The sequence below is a fragment of the Caretta caretta genome, chromosome 25, assembly GCF_965140235.1.
Source record: "Caretta caretta isolate rCarCar2 chromosome 25, rCarCar1.hap1, whole genome shotgun sequence".
NCBI lineage: Eukaryota > Metazoa > Chordata > Testudines > Cheloniidae > Caretta > Caretta caretta.
The window spans coordinates 14,596,684-14,617,960 of NC_134230.1; the positions used below are offsets into that span (position 1 = coordinate 14,596,684).

General features: G+C 52.8%; 1 protein-coding gene across 1 annotated transcript; it reads left to right on the forward strand.

Moving 5' to 3' along the window:
* The first annotated feature begins 2,134 nt into the window (after positions 1 to 2,134).
* Positions 2,135 to 20,788, forward strand: MISP (mitotic spindle positioning). The gene is made up of 5 exons (XM_075123151.1): positions 2,135 to 2,283; positions 12,746 to 14,990; positions 16,368 to 16,585; positions 17,568 to 17,606; positions 20,019 to 20,788. Exons 1-5 carry the CDS (start codon positions 2,224 to 2,226, stop codon positions 20,106 to 20,108), a joined length of 2,652 nt encoding a protein of 883 aa, XP_074979252.1. The 5' UTR covers positions 2,135 to 2,223; the 3' UTR covers positions 20,109 to 20,788.
* Positions 20,789 to 21,277: the final 489 nt, after the last annotated feature.

Sequence of the window (21,277 nt, forward strand, 5' to 3'; positions counted from 1 at the left end):
CACCGTTCATCCGATTGTTTCCAGCCAGGCGAAATCACATGATGGCAAAGCGTGACAGCGCGTCCGGTTGTTTCTTGCTGCTGCACGATCCAAGTGCCGTCCGCCTGCTGGGCCATCTAGAGAAGGCCGCTGGTTGTAACCAAGCCTTTAAGGATCTCATGATCCTTTGCTCCCCGACAGAGCGACTCTGCTCCCATTCAGAGCTTTCCCATCCTGTCTACCCATTGGTTTCCATGCCAAGCTCAGCTGATTGACCAAACCCAAAGTGCAATGCCACCAGAGATGCTGGCTACTGCTTTACTCCCAGGCGCCATCTGCAAACCATCAGTGGCATCTCCCTTCATTTCATCCTTGTGCTTCAGCACCATCTCTTCTTACAAGTGTGGCCATGGGGCAGAGGAGTCTCGGGTGTTAGTGGGGTGGGAAGCAGGTGTCACATAGCAGACGAGCATGAGCCTAAGGAGAAAGGCCATCAGCCTTCCGGAGTAGTCGGAGGGGATATCCCCTCAGCTAAGCTAACTTCAGCCACAACCGGGATGCAGGAGCAATGTGTGGGCGCGTGTGTGTTCCAGGGCTTGCCCCGGTTTTTTTCTTGTGCATGTCAGACAAAGGAAGAAAGAAGAGACTCCTCCATGTGCCTGAGGTGGCGGGAGCAAATCCATCACTCAGGGCAACCGTCCAAGATTGTTTCATTCTCCCAACACCAGGAAACAATTTCTCCCTGGCCCTGGCAAACAAGACATGATCAAGCACCGTAGGGCGTGGCTGGGGCAGGACGGGATGGGGCTAGGGCCAGGCTGGGAAACAAGGAAAGGGACATTGAGCCACTAGGGGAGCCCCCATTCCTTGCAGGGGTGGGGAAAGGAGCTGATTTCCAGGGCTGAATGAATAAAAGTGATTTTCCAAAGGGTTCATTTCCGGATGCCACTGGACCTCTCTGCTGTTGAGGAAGCAACATTAAGGTAAATTAGATCTGATCAGTAGGAATGTCAGACAGGCCACCAGGTGTTTCAGATCATTGCATCCCAGTGGCCCAGGAATTCTGGGGCTTTCTTCTCAATTTCTACCCCTGAACCAGGGGCCAGATCCAGCTCTGTGTGTCGTAGGGACACACACGACGCAGACACGTGCAGGAGGCAGGGAAAGCCGTGTAATCAGACAACCTCAGCCTGTCTCTCGCACACTCAGGCATCATACATGTTCACAGACGCACGCCAAGCACATGTATGTGTCTGGCTCATAGGATCACAGCAGCCCCGTGTTATACACAGCCGCACAGGAGCCCAGCTGCCCGCCCATCCCTCAAGGGGCCTGGGGGCTCACACTGAACATGGGCGTTCCCAGAACCGTGCACAAGAAACAGGTGTAAGTGACGCCTCCTTCAGGGCTGATGCCTGGAGCCCGTTGTCCCCTGACCCCGGGGCATGCAGATGAGGCAGGCCCAGCTCTTCCCTCTGTTTCCCTGTCCCGCCCGCCCCTTTCCCACCCGCCCCCTACAGCCAGTTCACCTCTCCCAGGGACACTCGCTCCTTTCTGATCATCTCGGGCTCCTTCTGGGGACAGGTCGGGTGCTGGGGCTTTGGTGCTGCCCGCCTGCTACCTTTGGAGATGACAGTCTGGGGTCCAGGTTTCCCAGGGAGTTGTGTGAGCCCAAGGGAGTGTGTGTGTGTGAGAGAGACACACACACACACACACACAACCTAAAGCAGACAAAGTGGTGGGGACCCCCAACGAGGACAGCAGGGGCTCCGAGGGTTGGCTAAGAGCTCAGAAGCACAAGGGAAGGGAGCAGCGATGAGGTTCACCTGGCTTTTCCTCTCCCCCCCACCCTCCCATGACCCACACCTGCAGGGTCCTTGGTTGGGCTGCCTTCCCCATTCCTGCTGCGTGTCGTGTAGCTCTTGCTTAAGAGGGTGCAGCCAGCTCCCTGCAGCGCCCAGAGAGGAAGTGGAAGGAGGAGTGCTCGTCAGCTGGGATTGGCTCCAGAATAACTGGTCGCTCCCATGCCAGGTGTAAATAGACTAAATCCCCTTTCTCTTTCTGCTCCAATCAGTCCTACGCACTGATGGATTGTGGTAACCTGCAGAGGCTAGGAGCCTCATCACAGACAGACTGACGGACGCGGGTCTGCCCTGGATTGCGGCTCTTTCGCCTAGGACCCAGCATTGTGTGCTGCGGGGCAGCCTTCCTGGCACAAGCTGTGATTCCAGGGGCCGAGAGAAGATGTTCAAATACACCCCACCGTGGCAGGTCCTCTGTGCCTCCCTGGAGCCCAGGGCACAGGTAAGAGCAATGGTGACACATTCTTAGGCTGTTTCTTCATGTGAATCTTCACCCCGGCACTAAGAGGAGGCTGCGTGACCTAGTGATTAGAGCAGGGAGGAGATGGAATTGTGAGCCAGGACTTCTGGGTCCTACAGCCTTTCCATCCCTGGGCTGGAGAGTGCCCTAGCGTTAGGCTGGGGATCTGGACTCCTGGGTTCTGTTCATGCCTTGAGTACAGTGTATAGTTTAGTGATTAGAAAAGTGGGGAAATGGAAGCCAGGATGCCTGTGTTTTCTAGTCCCAGCTTGGGGAAGGAGTGTGCCCTACGGGGTTCAGACTGGGAGTCAGGACTCCTGGGTTCTATTCCTGGGTTTGGTTTGGGGTACGGTCCAGTGGTTAGAGTAGATGAGTCTGGGAGCTAGGACTCCTGGGTTCTATTCTTGGCGAGTGTTCTCAAGCAGGGGACTGGAAATCAGGATTTCAGTGCTTGGCTACATTCCACATCAGCTGTTGTTACCTCCAAGTGACCCTGGCTGTCACCAGACAGACTGATAAGTTCACCGCTCCCCTGGAAGCTGCTGGCTTTTTAACAGTTGCCTGGCGCTCACTGGTGTAAGAGGAGAGCTCCGTGCAGGGAGCCCTCCTGGGATCAGGACTGCAAACATCAACATCCCATTCACATCAGGGGGAAGTGAGAGCCTAAATCGCCTACCTGGAGCACTGCAGCGAAATGGGAGCGTCCTTCCTGGACTTACCTGCTGCAGGTGTGTTCTACCTAGACGCAGCTGGTCCGCTCAGGGACCTGCTATATTCAGCCACACACCAGGTACCTTCTGTGAAACCCTCAGCAGCTGGGAGGTGTTCTCTGTTTGCACTCACCTGCTGCGTTAAGTTGCTGCCCGCCACTTAAAGCTGCCTGAAATGTCCATGTTCTGTGACACGCCCCAGGGCTCGGAGACCCAGAGCTCGAGCATCCGTGACACCTGCCAAGGGGTACCAGAAATCCCAGCCCCAGATTTTGAACTAGACACACCCTCGTCCTCAGCATGGGGAATCTTTCTTACCCACGTTAACAGACAGTGGACTTAGTTTCAGATCTATGGGGAACTAAACCCCGTGCTCCCTGCCCAGAACACATCTGCCTCTGCACAGCTGGGCAGTGAAAAACAAGAGCGACATTCACAAAAAAAAAACCCTGCCCGAGCTGGGTGAGGCACCGGGAGAGCAACTGAAAGGCTGGGGAGGGGAGCGTTTTGTCACGGGGCTCACAGCAGAGCTGGTCAATCAGAGGGCGTGAGCTTGCCTAGAACACCTGGATTTTCAACTACAGCTTAGTAAACAAACCCTGATCTAGGGTTTCAGCATTTGCTTCTCCCAGGCAAAATGCTTTCAAATGAAAAGGAGAGGCTGGATTCTGCTGTGAGCAGGGATCCTAGCCCGGGAGCGATGCCTAAATCTGATGCCGGCATTGGGGCCGGGTGCTCTGGGCGCGTTGTCGGAAGTCCGAGTGATGGGGGGGTTGGCTGGGAGGGGAGGGGGGCATTGCTGTGTCGCTCTCTCGCTCTCAGTCTCTCTCATTTACACACACTCAGAAGTGCTTTGGCCCTGTCCCTCTGCTGAGAGGCCACGTTGATGCTCAGCAGAGTCTCCCGGGCTTGGCTGGGGGAGAGGCCAGGGCCCGGCAGAGGGTCAGGTGTGTTGGGCACTGGTCTGAACTTGCTGTTTTCCCTTTCCTCTGCCATGCCCCCATGGGGAGCGGGTTTTCCCCTCTCTTGTTCAGCTTCCAAATGGAGCAGGAAATCAAAACAGGGACGGGATTTTTGTTCCGTGTTTGTGCAGCGCCTGGTACCTGGGCTCTGACTGGGGCTCCTAGGTGCCGGCGTAAAACAAATACTAAGTAATAATAATTAATCATTATAAAACAGCGGAAGAGGCCACGGAACCACCATGGATCAGCTGCTAAGAAACAGCAAGCCATCGGGACACCCCTTGGCCCTCAAGGGATTGGAACGTGGGGCTTCTCTGGAGGCCCCTTTGGCCTGGGAGAAGCACAGTGGTGGGACTGGCCTTAAAGGGGGTCGAAGCAGCATGCCGTTGTCAGGAGGGGGCCCTGGATGGCACTATCAGGAGGCAGCGCTATGTATCCGGGGGCGCTATTGTCCGGTGCCACTGTCCATTGGCAGGTGGCGTGGGGTGCTGCCGTTTCCCAGTTGCTCACACTAGGTGGTACTTCCAGAAGGTGGTGCTGTGAGAGTCGTCAGGCTTTCCCCCAACCGGTGAACTCAAAGGATGCCAGAGAACACCCCCTCTCCTGCCCCCGCTGCTGGCTTGTTAGATGGAGGATGCACAGGGGTCCTCTGCAGAGGATGAGCTGAGAGGCATTGATTGCCTCAGCATGCCCATGGAAAGAGCAGGCCTCTGCCTTTAGTCCGACTTCCCCTTTCCCCTTGTTGGTCTTGCCTCCAGGAGATGTGATTTGTTGCTGAGGTTTAGTAAGAGCAGCCCAGAAGCACCTCCCGCCAACTGGTCCTTGGCAGAGTAGGGTGATGTGACGGCACGAGTCCCCGGGGGAGGCTTCCGAGTTAGCGCAACATCCTTCGGGGAGGAAAGAGAGGCCAGAGCTTGGTTCCCAAGATCCCCAGGATGGCATGGGCTGGAAGCACCAGGGCAGCCAATGAGAGACTCCCGAGGGATAAGCCCTCTCCCAGGAGGCTTTGCAGCTGCAGAGCTGAGTGTTCAGGGGCTAGGGTACCAAGAGGTTGGCGAGAGCTCCCATCTCAGCTATGCAAGAGCAAACACTCGGGTTATCAGACATCATACACAGCTGGGACAGGAGGAATCCTGGCTGGGGAGAGGCGCCCATAATGTAAACAGGACCGTGCGTGTGCCTGAACCCACCTCCTCCTCCTGAAGTGTTTGCTGAGCGAGGCCTGCTTGGTACCCTACAAGGGCTCTTGGGCATTTTCCTGCCCTTTCCAGGAATTTGCTTCCTCCTCAGCAATAAGCCACAGGCAAAGAGCTCTGACGACCACAATCAAGTATCGGGGCTTTGTTCTAGCATCTCTACTTGACAGTCACTAATCCAGTGTCTCCCACGCACCAGCTGATGTTGCAATGAGCTGTATGATCTTCCCCAGCCCTTGGGCAATTTATATTACATAGGTGACAGTTACAATGGTGCAGGTGGCAAATTTCAGATCCAGCTTTGGATCCAGACAACCATCGCCCTTCGGTGCCGTGTCGAGAAGCTCCAAGCATTTTACATGGGCAAGCACTTTACATAGAGATATGTAGCACTTGGCTGGGCAGAGGCCCCAGGGGCAGCTGGGTACTAGAGAATGTGGCGCTTGGTTTGGGCAATGCGCTGCTCTGCACTGATGAACTCACCCTCATAACCCTACTCGTGCGATGGATCATCACTTTTATACAGATGGGGAAACTGAGGCCCAGAGAGGGGAGGTGACAAGCCCGAAGTCACAAGGCAAACCTGTGGCAGAGGTAGGAAAAGTATTTTAGCCACAAGATTTCCCTCAGATTTCAAGATGGTTCAGATCTAGGGCTTCCCTCGTGTCAGGATCTAAGAGGGTCTAGTTTGATGCTGACAGAGAAGGTGACGGATGGTAAGGGATGGCGTAAAATGTATTAAATCATGGAGCCCGTGTCTCTGCCAGGGCAGTGAGTAGATGTCTCAGTGCATTCCAGGCTGCAGGACAAAGGATCAAAAGCCACCTCTCGATGCAGCCAGTGCTAGGCCTGCCAGGCAAGGGCCAGGTCTGTTGCCCGGGCTCCCTTCCGCTGAGGCCTGCGGGTGGTGCGGGATAGTTCCAGGGTGCTGCAAAGGGCAGGTCATCATGAGGTGCACGCTGGGGGAGGGAGCAGGGCACTGCACTCAGGTTCAACAACCGTTGGCCTCCAACAGCGAGCCCAGGCGAATTCTTGGAATTCCTCCACTGACCTGGGGCCAGGAGCTTATCAGGGCAATGCAGCCCGTGGTCTCCTGGCTGCTCCGGCAGCGTCACCCCTCCCTGCCCCCAGCCCGTCACTTGCATAGTTCAAAAACACGCTCGCTCACCAACACCAGCCGAATGCCCCCTAAGAGGTCTCCATGGCCATGGGGAACCGGAACGCCCACGCTGGAGGGTCCCTTTGACAGTACGTGCATTGTGCTCTGGGTGGGGTGGGAGGGCAGGATCAGGGGTGGGGCCTCGTTAGCCTTTGCCGCTCCTGTATAACTTTCTACTGCTACTAATAATAAGCCTAGCTCTTCTATAGCGCGTGTAGCCAGGACTCTCAAACGCTTACCCTGCACTGGATGCGTCATCTGTACGCCAGTCCCGCGAGTGTGAACGTGCTCACGTGTGTGTGAATGGGTCTGCGTGTGTGTTTGTGTGTGCGTGTGGGAGTGCGTGCGGATGCCTGTGGCTGCTCGGTGGGTACGTTTTGGTCAGGATTCAAGCATAAAAGGAGCAAGAACCAAGCCCGCTGGGTTTGAATAGAGTATGTGATGTCAAGTCTGGGCAGGGCCCGGGGGCTGCTGGGTAACAGAGGATGTGGTGCTTGGTCTGGGGAAAGCCCCGGGGGCTTCTGGGGAATAGAGGAGGCGATGTCGGGTCTAGGCAAAGGCCCCAGGGGCTGCTGGGTACTAGTGTGTGCGGTGCTTGTAACGAGGTGACGGGGCTACTTCTGGCCTCTCTCTGCAGTCGTGCTCCTGGCCACGAACTGGAGGGCAGGGGGAAGTAAGGAGCAGGGAGCAGGGCCTGGGGAGGGTTGGTGTGGTGCCCCATTACTTACTGCTTCCCAAGCCTGGGAGAGAAGCCAAGGAAGTCAGATCTTGTGTTTATCGTCCATGTTGCTGGCAACAATACATTGCTGAGGAAATTATTACAGAGAGTGCGGGTTGCTGTGGGCTGAGTGCGGGGGGTGTCTGTGGTCTCTCATCCCCTCCCTCCTCCACTCCTAGGCCGCCAATGCTCTGCTCATTCTAACCCCCAAACTCCAGGGCAGTGAATCCCACAGCTGGCAGAGGCTTGCCCCAAACCTTCCCTTCCCCGGCCACCTGCTTTACTGCTCCCCATAGAGAATCCTCTTCCAGCTCTGTTTGGAGCCACAATGCTACCCAGTGACCACTATGGGAATCCCCAGGGTGGGGGACCTTCCTTGGGGAATCCCACCATCCGCTGAGCTACTCAGCATCACCAAACTCCCCTTCACATTTACACACGCCCCATTCGCTGTCTGTCCCCTTCCCCCTGCCCCTTTTCTCATAGGAAGAGCCGAGAATAGAACCCAGGTGTCCTGGTGCCACTGTCCCTTACTGTCAGCACTAACCCATATCCCTCCCTCAGCCCCCTCCGCCCCGCCCCGATCCTCTGCTTGATCAGCTCCCCTCACAACCTTCCTCCCTCTGTAATTGAGAAATCTGGCATGAAATTGACTAACAAAGAACCCTGTTGCTTCCAAAGACAATGGAAGTGGGTGTGGGCCTTACTCAGATGTAGGTACTGGATCATGGCCACCCAAGAGTTAGGGCTTCTTCTCATGCTCCGCTCCCCGGGCTCCCTGGGAGTGGGGCAGGGAGTTTAGGAACCTGACCATTCATTCAGGGGTCGTGGAGGGTGCAGATCAGGAATATGGTTGTGACATTGTCCCCTCTCAAAGCACGGAGTGCTGCGTGTGTGGATCCCGTGCACGTGTGACGTACGGGGAGTTGTGCGTGAATCCTGGGCGGGGGATCATCCAGGGACATATTTCCTGCCTGCCCGCCCCACTGCACAAAAGCCAGAAGCAGGGAGCCAGAAGCAGCATAAAAATCTCATGCTGTTTGTTGAGGCTTCCCTTTGTAGACTTCACAGCACTTTGGAAAGGTGGGGAAGTATCATTATCCCCAATTTACAGATGGGGAGACTGAGGCACTGAGCTGGGACGTCACTTGTGCGCTGCCTGCAGGTCTGTGGTAGAACTGGGCAGAAGGTATTTCCTGCCTGCCCCTCCTATGTCTCACCCACTTGGCCACGCTGCCCCCGGGCCAAGTCTTCCAAAAGTGACTCTGGTCTCCGAGTGCCTAGCTTCTGACACCTTACAGGAGCTTGATCTGCTGAGCACTGTCTGGCAATCGGGCTCCTTTAATGTGTCTCATGCTGAGCACCCCAAAAATGGAGTCAACCCAGATCGCTAGTCCCTAGGGTCCTTTCCCATCCAACACTACATTGCAACAGCGCAGGGGGCAGCATCACAGACATAGGGAAATGTTTTCAAAGGCCCACTTTGGAGTCTAAGTCCCGTTGACTTTCAACAGAACTTTACCCCTGGAAGTGGAGATCCTCAAAAGGATTGAAGTGCCTGACTCCCACGCACTTCCTATTGAGGCTTTGGTCTTTGGAAAACGTTCCCACTCCGATCCAGTGCCAGGAGCCTGCTCCAGCTGGCGGCTCACTCCATGGCAGAGCCGTCGGAGTAACGTGGAGGGCACATTGGGGCACATTGACGTGTTCAGCGCTCACCGCTTGCTGACACCCACCCACATTCCACAACAGCCACTCCCAGCAGGGACTTTTGACTCCTGGACAGGAGATAAGCTGCAGGAGGGTGATAAATTTCCAATCTCTGTGTAGTCAGGAGCTATAAAGGAAGGATAATTACCCACCAGTATGAAATGAGAGAGTCATAAGAATTCAGCTGAGTATAAACCCTTGGGAACTGCAGCTGCATTGGATTTCGGTTGCCAGTGTGCAACGGGCCCAATCCATCCCTGGAGTCAATCGCCTGACACCTGCTGACCCAGTGACTCTCTCTAAGCAGGTCAGTGTCCGTGCAGTGAAAAGCCTATGGGAGCCACTCAGACCTGCTATGAGCAGAGATGGCTTCAGTGAAAGTGGCATTGCACCTGCTGTCTCCAGGTGTGAATTTGACCCTTTCAGCTGGGGGCAGTGGCTGCCCAGAAGGTCTGAAGAACTGGCTTCCGAACGAGTCTGAAATAGCTCCAGGAGACTCTTTTGCTTGGAGCAGATGTTCTGCACCAGTCACGCAGTAGGAAGGGCTGCAGATACCATTGCCAGAGAGGGAGTGTTGCAGTTAGAGTAGGGGATGGGGAGTCAGGACTCCTGGGTTCTCATTCAGGGAAGGGAATGGTGGGTCGTGATTAGGAGTGGGACTCAGGACTCCTGGCCTCTACTCTCAGCTCTGGGAGACGAGTTCCATTCTACACCCTAGTCTCTTGTGCTAATCTGTCAATCAATTTCCCCCACTATAAAATGGGGTGTCATAATATTTACCTAATCTCCAGCTGGGAGGCTGAATTAACTGTATTTGCAAAGGAGGAACAGCTGTGCAAAGCAGAGCTGGCCCTCACATAACTCAAACATGGGGCTTGTCGCTTCTTTGTGCCGGATGCGTTTAAACCCCCTGCAATGTCTAGCCTTAGCAGGTGACACCAGGTTACTGACTGCAGCAACGTCACAGCTGGGAGAGATGCAGCTGCATCAGAGCGGCTCTTTCACTGAGCTGTACAAGGCATTACAAGAGCCAGTGGTTGGCAGCTGAAGCTGCAGGCTAGAAATAAGGTGCAAATATTTAAAAGTGATGGGCATTAATCATTGAAACAACTGATCTAGGGTGCTGGGGGATCCTCAAGCGCTTGACGTCTTTACAGCGAGACTGGGTATCTTTGTAAATGATCTCCTCAAACAGAAGCTATGGGCTTGATCCAGGAATCGTGGGTGAGTTTCTCTGTCTTGAGTTATACAGCTGGTCAGACTAGATGATCGTAAGGGCGTCAAGAGCCTGATGGTGTCAAGAGCCTGTGAACCTATAGTCAAGGTTGTGAAGAGATGTTGTGAAGGCCAGGACTATAACGGGGTTCAAAAAAGAACTAGATAAGTTCATGGAGGATAGGTCCATCAGTGGCTATTAGCCAGGATGGGCAGGGATGGTGTCCCTAGTCTGTGTGTGCCAGAAGCTGGGAATGAGCAACAGGGGATGGATCACTTGATGATTCCCTGTTCTGTTCATTCTCTCTGGGGCACCTGGCATTGGACGCTGTCGGAAGACAGGATACTGGGCTAAATGGACCTTTGGTCTGACCCAGTCTGGCCGCTCTTATGTTCAAGGTGCAATATACTTACTTTGAGCCTGATGCAAAACCTCCTGAAGCTATTTCTATTAACTTCAGTGGGCTTTGGATCAGGCTCTTACTTGTTATGTGTAATCAAGTCTCCTTCTAGTGTCCCCAGCTACTATAACAGGTGGCTACTTATGACCCCTGGATGGTGCGTCCCCTTTAGTTCAAACGGAGAACTCTGGTTTTGGTGTTGAAAGGTTCATTCCTGCTGACGTGTGTGGCAAGGATTATTACATAGGTACATCGGCATTCCAGCCACGCCCCAATACATAAATGAATCCACTGCATAGATCTCTATGGAGCACCCCATCCCTGAGAATTGTGTGCTCCACTGATCGACCCAGGATGCAACATAGCTCCTGAAAAAACACAGGAGGTAACTGGTTTATAGTCACCGGAGGATTAGCATAGATACTCCTGCTGCCATCACCACCCTCAGTAGGTTTCATAATGAACAATTGGCATGAGAAGGCATAAAAGCCAAGGTCAAGGGCTGGAATTTATTTCTGTTTTGCACGATACTTGGGTTAAAGTTTGCTGCATTTTATGAGCCATGGAACTACGTTTATGATCCACACCCTTTCGATCATTTCAAATATATGTCCTAGTTGCTGGCGCTTATCTTTCTCTGGCTCCAGAGGGGGAAATCTGCAAGGGCTATAAAATGTGACTGCTAAATGACATGCTTTTTCCAGCTACAGTTTTATTCCCCTTTCCTGTCTGAGCTTTGTTGTCTTTCGCTGCCTAGGCCTTCTCTAACTACGATCCCACTCCCTTCATTTCTGAACATCCTGTGTCCATAACGCACCCATGGGCTAACATAATCATTGTGCTAAGCACCGCAGCCTTATAGCCTGTGGCAGACCTCCGACCTTGTCCGCATGGGTCCCGCGCTTCCAGGCGGTTTATGCTAGCTTCAGAGGCTCACTGCAACCCTCCACGTAGCCCTTCTCTCTCTAAGGCCAGGGATACAGTCTACTGAGCCCTTTTCATCATAAGCCAGCAATGGAGGTTGGTGAGAGAACTCCCACAGTCTCTATTGTTCCTAGGGCCTCATGCCAAAACAGTTTAGCCTCCTGTCCTGACAGGGGCCTGTCTTCCCCTCCCAGGAGGTGTTTCTGTAGTGGTGGGTTGGGGGGAACCCGGGCCCGCCCTCTACTCCGGGTCCCGGCCCAGGGACCCTAATGGTAGCAGCTGTTGGCAGCCAACCTTTTACTGCCAGAGTTGCTACATTTCCCTGGTCCGTTTCCCAGCAGCTCTCCTGCTTCTCCCCCCTTACTAATGACTTGAGGATGTCTTCGTTAACCAGCCCTTCAGCCACACTTCCACTCCTCTCTGCCTGACTGGAGCGAGCCCTTTTATATTATCAGAGGGGCCTTAATTAGAGTCAGGTAGTCACATTAGATGAATGGCCTCACCTGACTCTGCAGGTTAATTGGAGTCAGGTGTTCTCATTAGCCTGGAGCAGCCCCTGCTCTGGTCAGTCAGGGAACAGGAACCTGTTCATCCAGTGGCCAGTATAGCTGCCTTCTGCTCCTCTGCTGTACCCAGCTGGCCTGGGTCTCTCACAAGCCGTATATCAGTTATAGCAGTAGCACTCAGATCCTCCTGCTCCAGGCACACAGGTGTGTAGCACTGAGCTAAAGGAGAATCCCTTGTGCCAGCAATATAAGGCCTATGACACACAGTTGAGCAGTCCTGATTCTCTCCAGTAGAAGGCAGTGATGTTACATACACAGCAGCCACTTCCTCAATATGTTTTCATCATATGCTGCCCCAAAATGTGTACAGTACCCAGGTGTGGTGCCACCCACAGCTTCCACAGCATTATGTGGGTTATAGCAGCTGTCACCAGGTGGCGCTGTTCCAAGTTCTGAGCGTGTGAGCAAGTTTTGATTCTTAAGAAGACATGCAGTGTTGTTGTTAGTTGTGGCTTATGCAAGGTTTTTGTGTAGGGGCCGCTTCAGGCGAGAAGGAGCTGTGAGATCAGCACGAGAGTTTACTGCCTGCCATGGACTCTGATTTCAGGCAATTCTTGATGCAGAGTTTCTCCCGGGGAAGCAGACATTAGTGTTGGGCTGAGATTCCTGGAGGATTGCCCTGCATGCTCTTTGACCACCTCTGCTCCAGAACTGGTATATATGTGTAAATAAAACAAGTTACACTTAGAATATATCCATATTCTGCATCGCTGATTTTTCCTTCACTAGGAAGCTGACCTGCAGGGCCCTGGACATCAGCTACTGATCAGCAGAGGGTCAGAATGAAACACTAGGGTCAGGAGAATGAGCAGCATTCTCAGACTCATTTGTGACTTCTGCTTCTTGTGTTTCTCTCTAACATGTGACTTCTCTCCCCCTTTAGGGACAGCAAAACATCTTTCATGCAGAAGGCCTTCAGGTGTACGAGGAACCTGCGATTAACCCCACAGCTGAACAGCAGCTCAGAGGCCAGGAAGACGCTTCTGAAGAGCTGCCTGAGGAATCGCCCCAGGAAATGGACAGAGTCACCAGAAACCTGATCTTCCATCTCCCTCACAAGACTCCTGAATACAACACTCACCAAGGCAGCTTGTCTGCAGAACTGAGAGCCGAGAGCAGCGATGATGTGTTTGCTCCCTACAGCCAGGGCAACTGGAAGGCTGAAAATGGCCACGACTGGAGACCCAGTTATCTGCCAGAAGACAGATCTGAATTTGCAACAAACTCCCTGGATGCTGGAAGGGATCTCTGGACTCCACCTCCAGACAGAGAGTCCAAGCTAGAGGTCGTGACATCAGGGATGTTGTATGATATCAGGGCTTATAAAGAGGAGAGGAAGCCATCCAAGCTGTACTTGGGTGATGAGGAAGAGCTGAATTACCCCCTCACCCGTTTGGACATCTCGCCCGAGAAAGCAAAAGAGCTTGAAGAGGAGAGGAAAGAGGTAATCCAAAGCCAGGTGGTGAGGAGAAGCTCCACCATGGCTGAGAAGTGGAACTCCATAGAGGAGCTGGATTCTCTAAGCACGGGCTCAGCCGGTAGAGGTGAGGCGAAGCAGGGAGGAGGCTATGCCACCAGCTTTGCCCTTTGCTTTTATAGCCGTTCCCCAGAGCAAGTGAGGACACCCGTCGACCCTGAAAACATAGACAGGGAGCAGATCAACTTTGCTGCTGCCCGGCAACAGTTCCTCATGCTAGAAAAGACTAACCCAAGCACGGTCTTCAGCCCGAGGCAGAAAGTTATGTCTCCAAAGCCAGAACCAGCTCAGAACACCTCTGAGGGAGAGTGGCACTGCGCTGAGGGCGTGTTGAAGATGTTTATGGACTATGACGATGCTGACGCACCCAGCCAGAGAGAGATCAACGGGTATGATGTGGCATACGAGACACCCATGGCGGAGGAGCTGTATGCTCCCAAAAAGACTGGTATAGAAAGGGAAGATCCCAGTGGGAGAACGGCCAGCTTGACCAAAGCATCTTTCAGAGATGACCTGGACTCCGGCTTGGGTGAAATGTCCAATGAGTCCAGCGTGGGTTACATTAGCGATGGAAGCATGTCCAATGAGATCTTCGACACTCAGCTGGATTTGAAGGCCGGCAACCAGGATCCTGCTGAACAGCTGAAGGCCAGGGATGAGACGCCCATTGAACGGGAAATCCGCTTGGCAATGGAGAGGGAGGAAAGCCTACGGAAAGAGAGAGGGATCCAGAGACTGAGGAGCAGCAATGAGCTGGTGGAAATCCAGACCAAGCCCCTCCTCTCCACTTCTCTCTCTTTATCTTCCTCCAGGAAAGCGAAAGACAAAGGCCGTGTTTCCTTTTACGTCCAGAGGGAGATCGAGCAGGAAACCAAGCGGGAAGAAGATCTGAAGAAGGAAGGGAGGCTACTGGGGATGTACGACAAGGGGACGCAGCAGGAACTGGGTGAGCGCACGAAAGTATTTGAGCAGGAGGATGCCTTCCCGGCCCCACACAAACCAGAGTTTGCAAAGAAATCAGAGGACCTAAGGGGAACCCTGAACAGCAAATTTCCACTACAGCAAGCTGTGGATGGCAGCTTTGGTCCCACGGAGAGCACCACAGATGGAAAGAGAGTCCCTAACCACAACGTGAATCTAATAAGCTTCCAGGCTTATCAGCCACATTCCACGCTAAACACTAGTAAGAGAAGCACGGTGGATGGGCTGCTGTCATGCAGTCAGCCCTCCGGCAGCTGCAGCAAATTGGTGGATGAGGATTCCTTTGGGGCAAGGCGCCCCAGCCCTACAGAAAGGACAGATTCCACAGCAAGTCCGGAGGGGAGGGTCAGGGTGCACAAGGAATACTTCGCCACTCCGTTCTGGAAACCCAAGATCTCCTTTGTGAGTGACCAGGGGACGCAGGGCCTGCTCGGAAAGGAAAAGATGCTGGAGCCAGCGGGCACCCAGGAGGACCAGTACACCCTAAGGAAGGGCAAGCCCCAGACGTCTTGGTTGATCGAGGAGGAGATCCGAAGGGCTCTGCAGAGGGAACAGGAGCTGCAGGAGCAGTGGAGGCATAGGCTGCTGACTGACAGCTCCTCTCCAGCCAGCGATGACAGCTCTGCCCGGGAGAAGGGCTTCCAGTCTCAGCTTTCATCTCAGAGTTCAGGTGAGGAGAGAGAGACAGAACTATGGGGCTTCACTCCCTTGGGGTGACATTCAGCCCCTGCAGAGGGCCAGCGTGAGTCCTATGCATCACCAATGTCCTTATGCCCCGGGATTCTTGGTGACAGTAGGGCCCCTTTTATCTGCCCTGGCTGCATAAAGGGGGACCTTAGAGTGAGTGGAAACAGCCCCGGGGACAATGTTTGCCCCCCTCTCCCCCGAACACACTCAGGCAGCCTCCCCGTCTGGCCCAGTTCCCAGTATAGCAGGTGGGTTGGAGCCATGGCCAAGAGCTATTCTGTGCTTCCAAAGGTCCCTAGGGGACCATGGGAACCATTGGGCAGGTCCCTGCACAGGCCCAGAATTGGGGGAACACAATCAGCCTACCTCACCTTCCCCCCATGCTTGTCCTAAGCCCAGGAATGGAGTAATTGAGAACCAGGTCTTTAGGCTCTAGATGGTGCACAAAGTTGGTGCTGGCCCTCTGAGCAGAGAGGAGTTTTGCCTTTAATGGATATCCAAGGAGCCTGCAGCCTAAGAGAAGGGCTCACAAGGGGTTAAGCGCTGGGCCCAAACTGGGACCCCAAATCCATGCTCCCCTACCCCACCCCGCCGCTTCCCACGTTTGAATTGAAATCCAGATCCAGAGTTCATGGCTCAAGCCCCATCTCCAGCGAACAAGCATCTCCCCAAGGAGCGCCTCCCGGTCTGACTCAGGCCGATGCCGCGCCAGGGCACCTTCCCCTGTTTGCTCATTCCTCTCCCGTGTCAGCCTCCCACACCCCTTGGAATCCAGTCTCGTCTTGCAAGCTGCCCAGCTGCAACCAAACAAACAGAGTAAAGGTTAAAAATGCCACATCCCCTCCACACCTCTGGGGCAAACATCCCTGAAGGCAGGACTGGGTGCGGGGGCAAAGAAACTCCTCCCTGCAAGGACTTGCTCAGCTCTCCAATAGGATGCCTGTATCCTGTTAGCAAACAATGCCTGGTGTCTCTACAACACTTAATCCTCCTTAGGCAGGGATTCCATTACTGGAGCACAGAGCGGCTCGATCCAGAGCCCACTGACATCCCTGGGAGTCTTTCCGTCGATTTCCCTGGGCTTTGGATCCAGCCCAGATTGCCTGGGCGGAGGCAGTGATGGGCTGGAGAAAGCATAGAGGACGGTCTTAATAGAATTAGGGATGGGTCAGAACAGGGACAGCAGACCCAAGACACCTCTGGATTATGGGGGTGCTCCGCTGCGAGTCGGAACTCTGGGCCCAGGCCAAAGCAAAACTCCTGAGACCTTGCACCTGTTTTTATATCCTATGGGCCCAATGACCTGTGAAAACACATCCCTGGTACCGGATCCCTTTGCACGTGTATCTTTCTCTTTAAGCTGCCTCAGGCACCGCTGACAGCTACTGGGTGACGGAATCACCCGTCTTTGCTCCTGCCTCGCACCAGTCAGCGACGCTGGGGTCAGCCCCTTCACCTAATGTGCCCAGTCCCGATCAGGGCTACACAGGCAGACACGCCTCTGAAACAGCCTCTGACGGTCCCACGGGGCCCCCGTGGGATGAGAAGAAGAAGAGGAAGCTGAAGGAAGACAGGAAGGTGAGTGCTCCAGTCTGGCAGCCTCAGGGCCGGCCTGGATCACAGTCACTTTCTAGCAGCAGGCTGGGATGTGGGAAGCATGGCCGTGCAGTTGCTCAGGTATAAAAGGCAATGAAATGTTGTCGATGTTGTGGGTGGTGCTGGCTGTGAGAGGAGAGGCTGAGCCTCCCATGCTGCCCTGTGTCATTTGGAACCCTGCCACTTGGATGGTTGGCAAAGCTGTAGGTTAAGGCACCAGGCCAGGGCTTAGGCAACCTGGGATCTATTCCGGGCTCTGCCGCAGATTCCCCGGGTGTGACTCAGCTCAGCTCCCCGCCTGTGAAACCTGCCTATTTCCTGGGCCTGTGGGGAGGATACATGCATCAGTGGGTGCCCAGATCCTGCAGGGAGGGAGGCTGGCCGGATGGTGCAGCAGCTGCACTGACTGAGGGGCTGTCAGTGCCGCAATCAGAGGGCGACTGCACATGTCGCTCTCCCCACGCAAGCCTGGATTCCGCTAGCAATAGCAGTGAAGCTGTGGCAGCATGGGCTAGCCGCTTGAATACGTCCCCAAGGGGCTGGGTGGGCTTGGACCCATGCTGCCACCTCACTGCTATTGTTCTGGGAGCTAGGTAGATCAGTGCTAGCTTGGCCACGGCCACGCATGCTGCCGTCACGCCTCCGACGGCAGCGTTGACGTGCCCTTCGCCACTGCGGAGGTGTGGGTTCCCCTCCCCACCCAGCGAGCTCTGCAGCGGAAGCTATGCCTGTGCCCTATTCCTCCCCACCCACTCTGGGACGGCTGGCAGTGTGTGGGGTCTGTGCTCCACAGCCCCATCGTGCCTCGCCTCCTTGAACCTTCCCCTCCACACACACTTTATGCAGACCCAGCACAATCCATCTCTGTAGGGGGTTTGCCCCTCGTGCCTGGTTTCTCTTGATCACCCACCCTGTTTCTCTGCCAGGTTCCTTTCATCTGACCTTTTGTTTCCCCCTCTTGCAGTATGCAAGCATTGAAGCAAGTGATGACGTCAACACAGAGGTAAAGTACATCAGACTCTTCAGCGTTGCCTCTGGACTTCCTCTGTCTTCTCTGACCCACCTCCCTCCCTGCAAATACCCACAGGGTTCAGACCACGTCTGCATTTCTCTGGCACCCATTTCCATGGCCCCTTCTAGCCAGGAAGATTTCAATCACTGAGCAGGGCTCCGAATGTCAAGTCCCATTCCAACAGGCACTTCATGAAAGAGAACTGTGAGGGCACCTGCATGTGTGGCTGTGGAATGCACAGGGCGTGGTGGTTGGCAGGGAGAGGGATAACAAGCCTATCCTTGCACAGTGAAGCTGCTTTGTCTGGCTTTGCATGGAGGAAGTTATTCCATTGTGAGAGGAATAGAAGTTTTTTTTCTAAACAGTCTCTCACTCCAAGGTCAGACTGTGCTAGGAGCCAGCCTCAGCAGGGTGAAGGGACACTCCAGGAGGTTAATACTAGTAGTGAGTTCATTAGGAATGGGCCTGATCCAAACACCCTCCAGCACTGGGGAAGATCAGGTGGGAATCCAGCTCCCGGAGGCTGAGACACTTCTTGGCTGAGCCTGGGTCTCGGAACAACTTTGGGAAGTCCTGATTTGAGTCTCAAGCCAACTCTATGTTTAGTTTTGTGAGCTCAGGCTGTGGGGAGCCTTCATTTATTCATCCTCTTGGGCACACATCCCAAATGCACCATGTTAAATTCCTAAAGTTTGAAGTCATCCGATGGAAAAGGAACGTTACTAAAATATACCTGAAATGGACAGGGCCTTGACTCTCTGCTACTCTGCACCTTGTGTTGTCGTTGACATCTGTGCCAAATAGGGGTGACCAGATGTCCCGATTTTATAGGGGCAGTCCTGATATTTGGGACTTTGTCTTATACAAGCACCTATTGCCCCCCACCCCCTGTCCCGATTTTTCACGCTTGCTGTCTGGTCACCCTAGTGCCAAAGGGATACTCAGCCGGAATGGTAGCAGATTACACCCATCTGGCACAGATGGCATAAGGTGATGGGCAGCAGTGAACCAGGCCTGTAGTGTTCAATGCCCGTCCACACAGTGGCTTAGGCCTGGCATACGCTGGAACGTTGCAGAGAGCTGGTCTCTGCTGGGGATAGAAAATTCTTCTCCAAACTTCACGTATTAATAAAGAGCATCTTCAGTGCCAAACAGCTGAATTGGGCTGACTAAACACAGCACTTAGGCAACAAAGATGTCTCCAAGCATGAGAGCGGGGCCTCATGGGAGAGAGGAGTGGGCTGCCAGAGACACCTCCAAGAGTGAACGCTCCTGGAAAAGAAGAGGAAGGACAGTCTGGTGGTTAGTAGCCTGCAACCTGGGAGTCATGGAGTTTAAAGCCAGAGGGGACCACTAAATCAACTGGTCTGAACTGCTGTATATCACAGGGCAACACCACCCAGCACTTGCTCACTAACCCAACAATCGAAATGAGAACAAACTATTAGAGCTTACAGGAGATTAGATGTTATGTGCCACAGGCAGAGAAGGAGGAGCCTGAGGCCCTCACAATGGCAGGGAAATAATTAAGTGAGACTCAGGTTCAATTTCCTTCTCTGCCACAGCCTTCCTGCATGACCTTGGGCAAGTCACTTAGTCTTTCTTTTCCTCAGTTCCACATCTGTAAAATAGGGATAATAGCACTGCCCTGTCTCATAGGGGGTGTTGGGATGATAAATACATTAAAGAGTGTGAAAAGCTTAGACATTACAGTAATGGGAGCCATGTAAGTATAATAGATAGATCCTGCTTTCTCGTTCTGCACAGGGGGGCAGAATTTAGCTGAACAGGTGTATCAGCAGCCCGGCCCTACTCAGTGCTTGTTTAAGGCACTTTCCCTGCAACATCTGTCTCTGATCAGTGGAACTTCCTGTGTCCAGAGGTTTATAGATATGGTCACAGTGATTCTGATTTCACTTGCTTGCTGTCAGTCCATCTGTCCTGTGCAGGGTGGAAAATTATTGGGATTAACCCTGTGCATGTAGAAATGTGTAACTAGCGGGTCAGTCTGGCAGATGTGCCTGGTTCAAAAGAAAAACTCCCACCGATTTCAATGGGAGCAGGCCTGGTACCTTATCACCACCTCCCTCTGTAAAGGCCTGATTTTTAAAAAGTGGCCTCCAACTTAATTCTCAGGTGCCCAACTTGAGTCACCACGACTCAAATTTTCCATGAGCTGCGGGTGGTCAATTTTTCTGAAATCAAGACAGAAACGTGTCAAATTGGGCACTCAGAACTTAAGACAATTCAGATCAGTGGCTGCTGCTGAAAATTTTACGCCTAAGATTTAGGGGGAGCGTGGGGACAGTGGGAGGAAGGCAAGGTCAAGGAACAAACCACAATCTTGTAAAAATAAAAAGCCAGTGCATAGGAATCTGTCTATAATTTTGTGTTTAATTTTAGATTTTAGAAAGCACCCGAGTGACTCGCCACAAGAATGCCATGGCCGAACGCTGGGAATCAGGACAGTTCTTCAACAAAGATAATGCCTGACGAAGCTCTAGCAGCCAAGGAAAGAGCAGACTTTGCTTTGTATTTACATTTACTCCGCTTTGGATTCAATCTACGCTAAGTACAAATCATCCAATTGTTTCTCCACGTGATGATTGTAAGAATCACGGACTTTTGCAAATTGTATATGTTTAAATCTCAAAAGGCGACTGTTTAAAAATTTTAGCTTGTGCTTGTACCCCCACCCGCCAAAGGAATATTTTTAAGGTGGAAAAATGGATCACTTTATTTTAATCTTCTCTGCAAGTAGATGGCTAGATAAAATGAAACACTGACTGTAATTTAACTCCGAGCTGTGTCCCTGTAGCTGGCAAAAGGAGTTATTTCTGAAGCTGTTTTAGGTGCTTACCTGCCACACCATTAGAACTTCCCTTGATATACAGATGTCTTTGGATCTTCACAAGCATTGAAATGGGAAACAGAGAAGAAGTCAGGTTTCAGAGTAGCAGCCGTGTTAGTCTGTATTCGCAAAAAGGACTTGTGGCACCTTAGAGACTAACCAATTTATTTGAATATAAGTTTTCGTGAGCTACAGCTCACTTCATTGGATGCAGAAGAAGTCGATATGATCTGCAGAGATGCAGTGGTATATAAAATATATATATTAATGCTGTTGTTTATTTTGCTAATAATTTATTAAAGAGTCATACCTCCTCCCCTCATTCGTTCCAGCCTGTCTTGTCAGTAGAGATGTTCAGGTGAGGTTGTGTTGGGGATTTGAAAGTGTGCGTGTTTAGGGAGAATGGGGGGAGGGGAGGGAAAAGTAGGGGAAAGAACCCTTGAACTGCAGAGACAAGCTTTCCTGGAGGAAGGGGAAAGTCGGAATTCCCAGGAGGTCTTTTTATGTCTGGCCCCAGGCATTCAAAAAGCAGAGGTGCTACCCCGCTCACAGGAGCGGGAAAATATAAGCAAATTTCAGGGTACTAACTAGGACTGTCAAGTGATTAAAAAAATTAATTGCGCAATTAATCGCACAACTAAACAATAATATTTGTGGGCATTTTCTACATTGTCAAATGTATTGATTTCAATTACAACACAGAATACAAAGTGTAAGTGCTCACTTTCTATTTATTTTTGACTATGTTAAAGAGATTGCACTACAGTACTTGTATGAGGTGAATTGAAAAATACGGTTTCTTTTGTTGCTC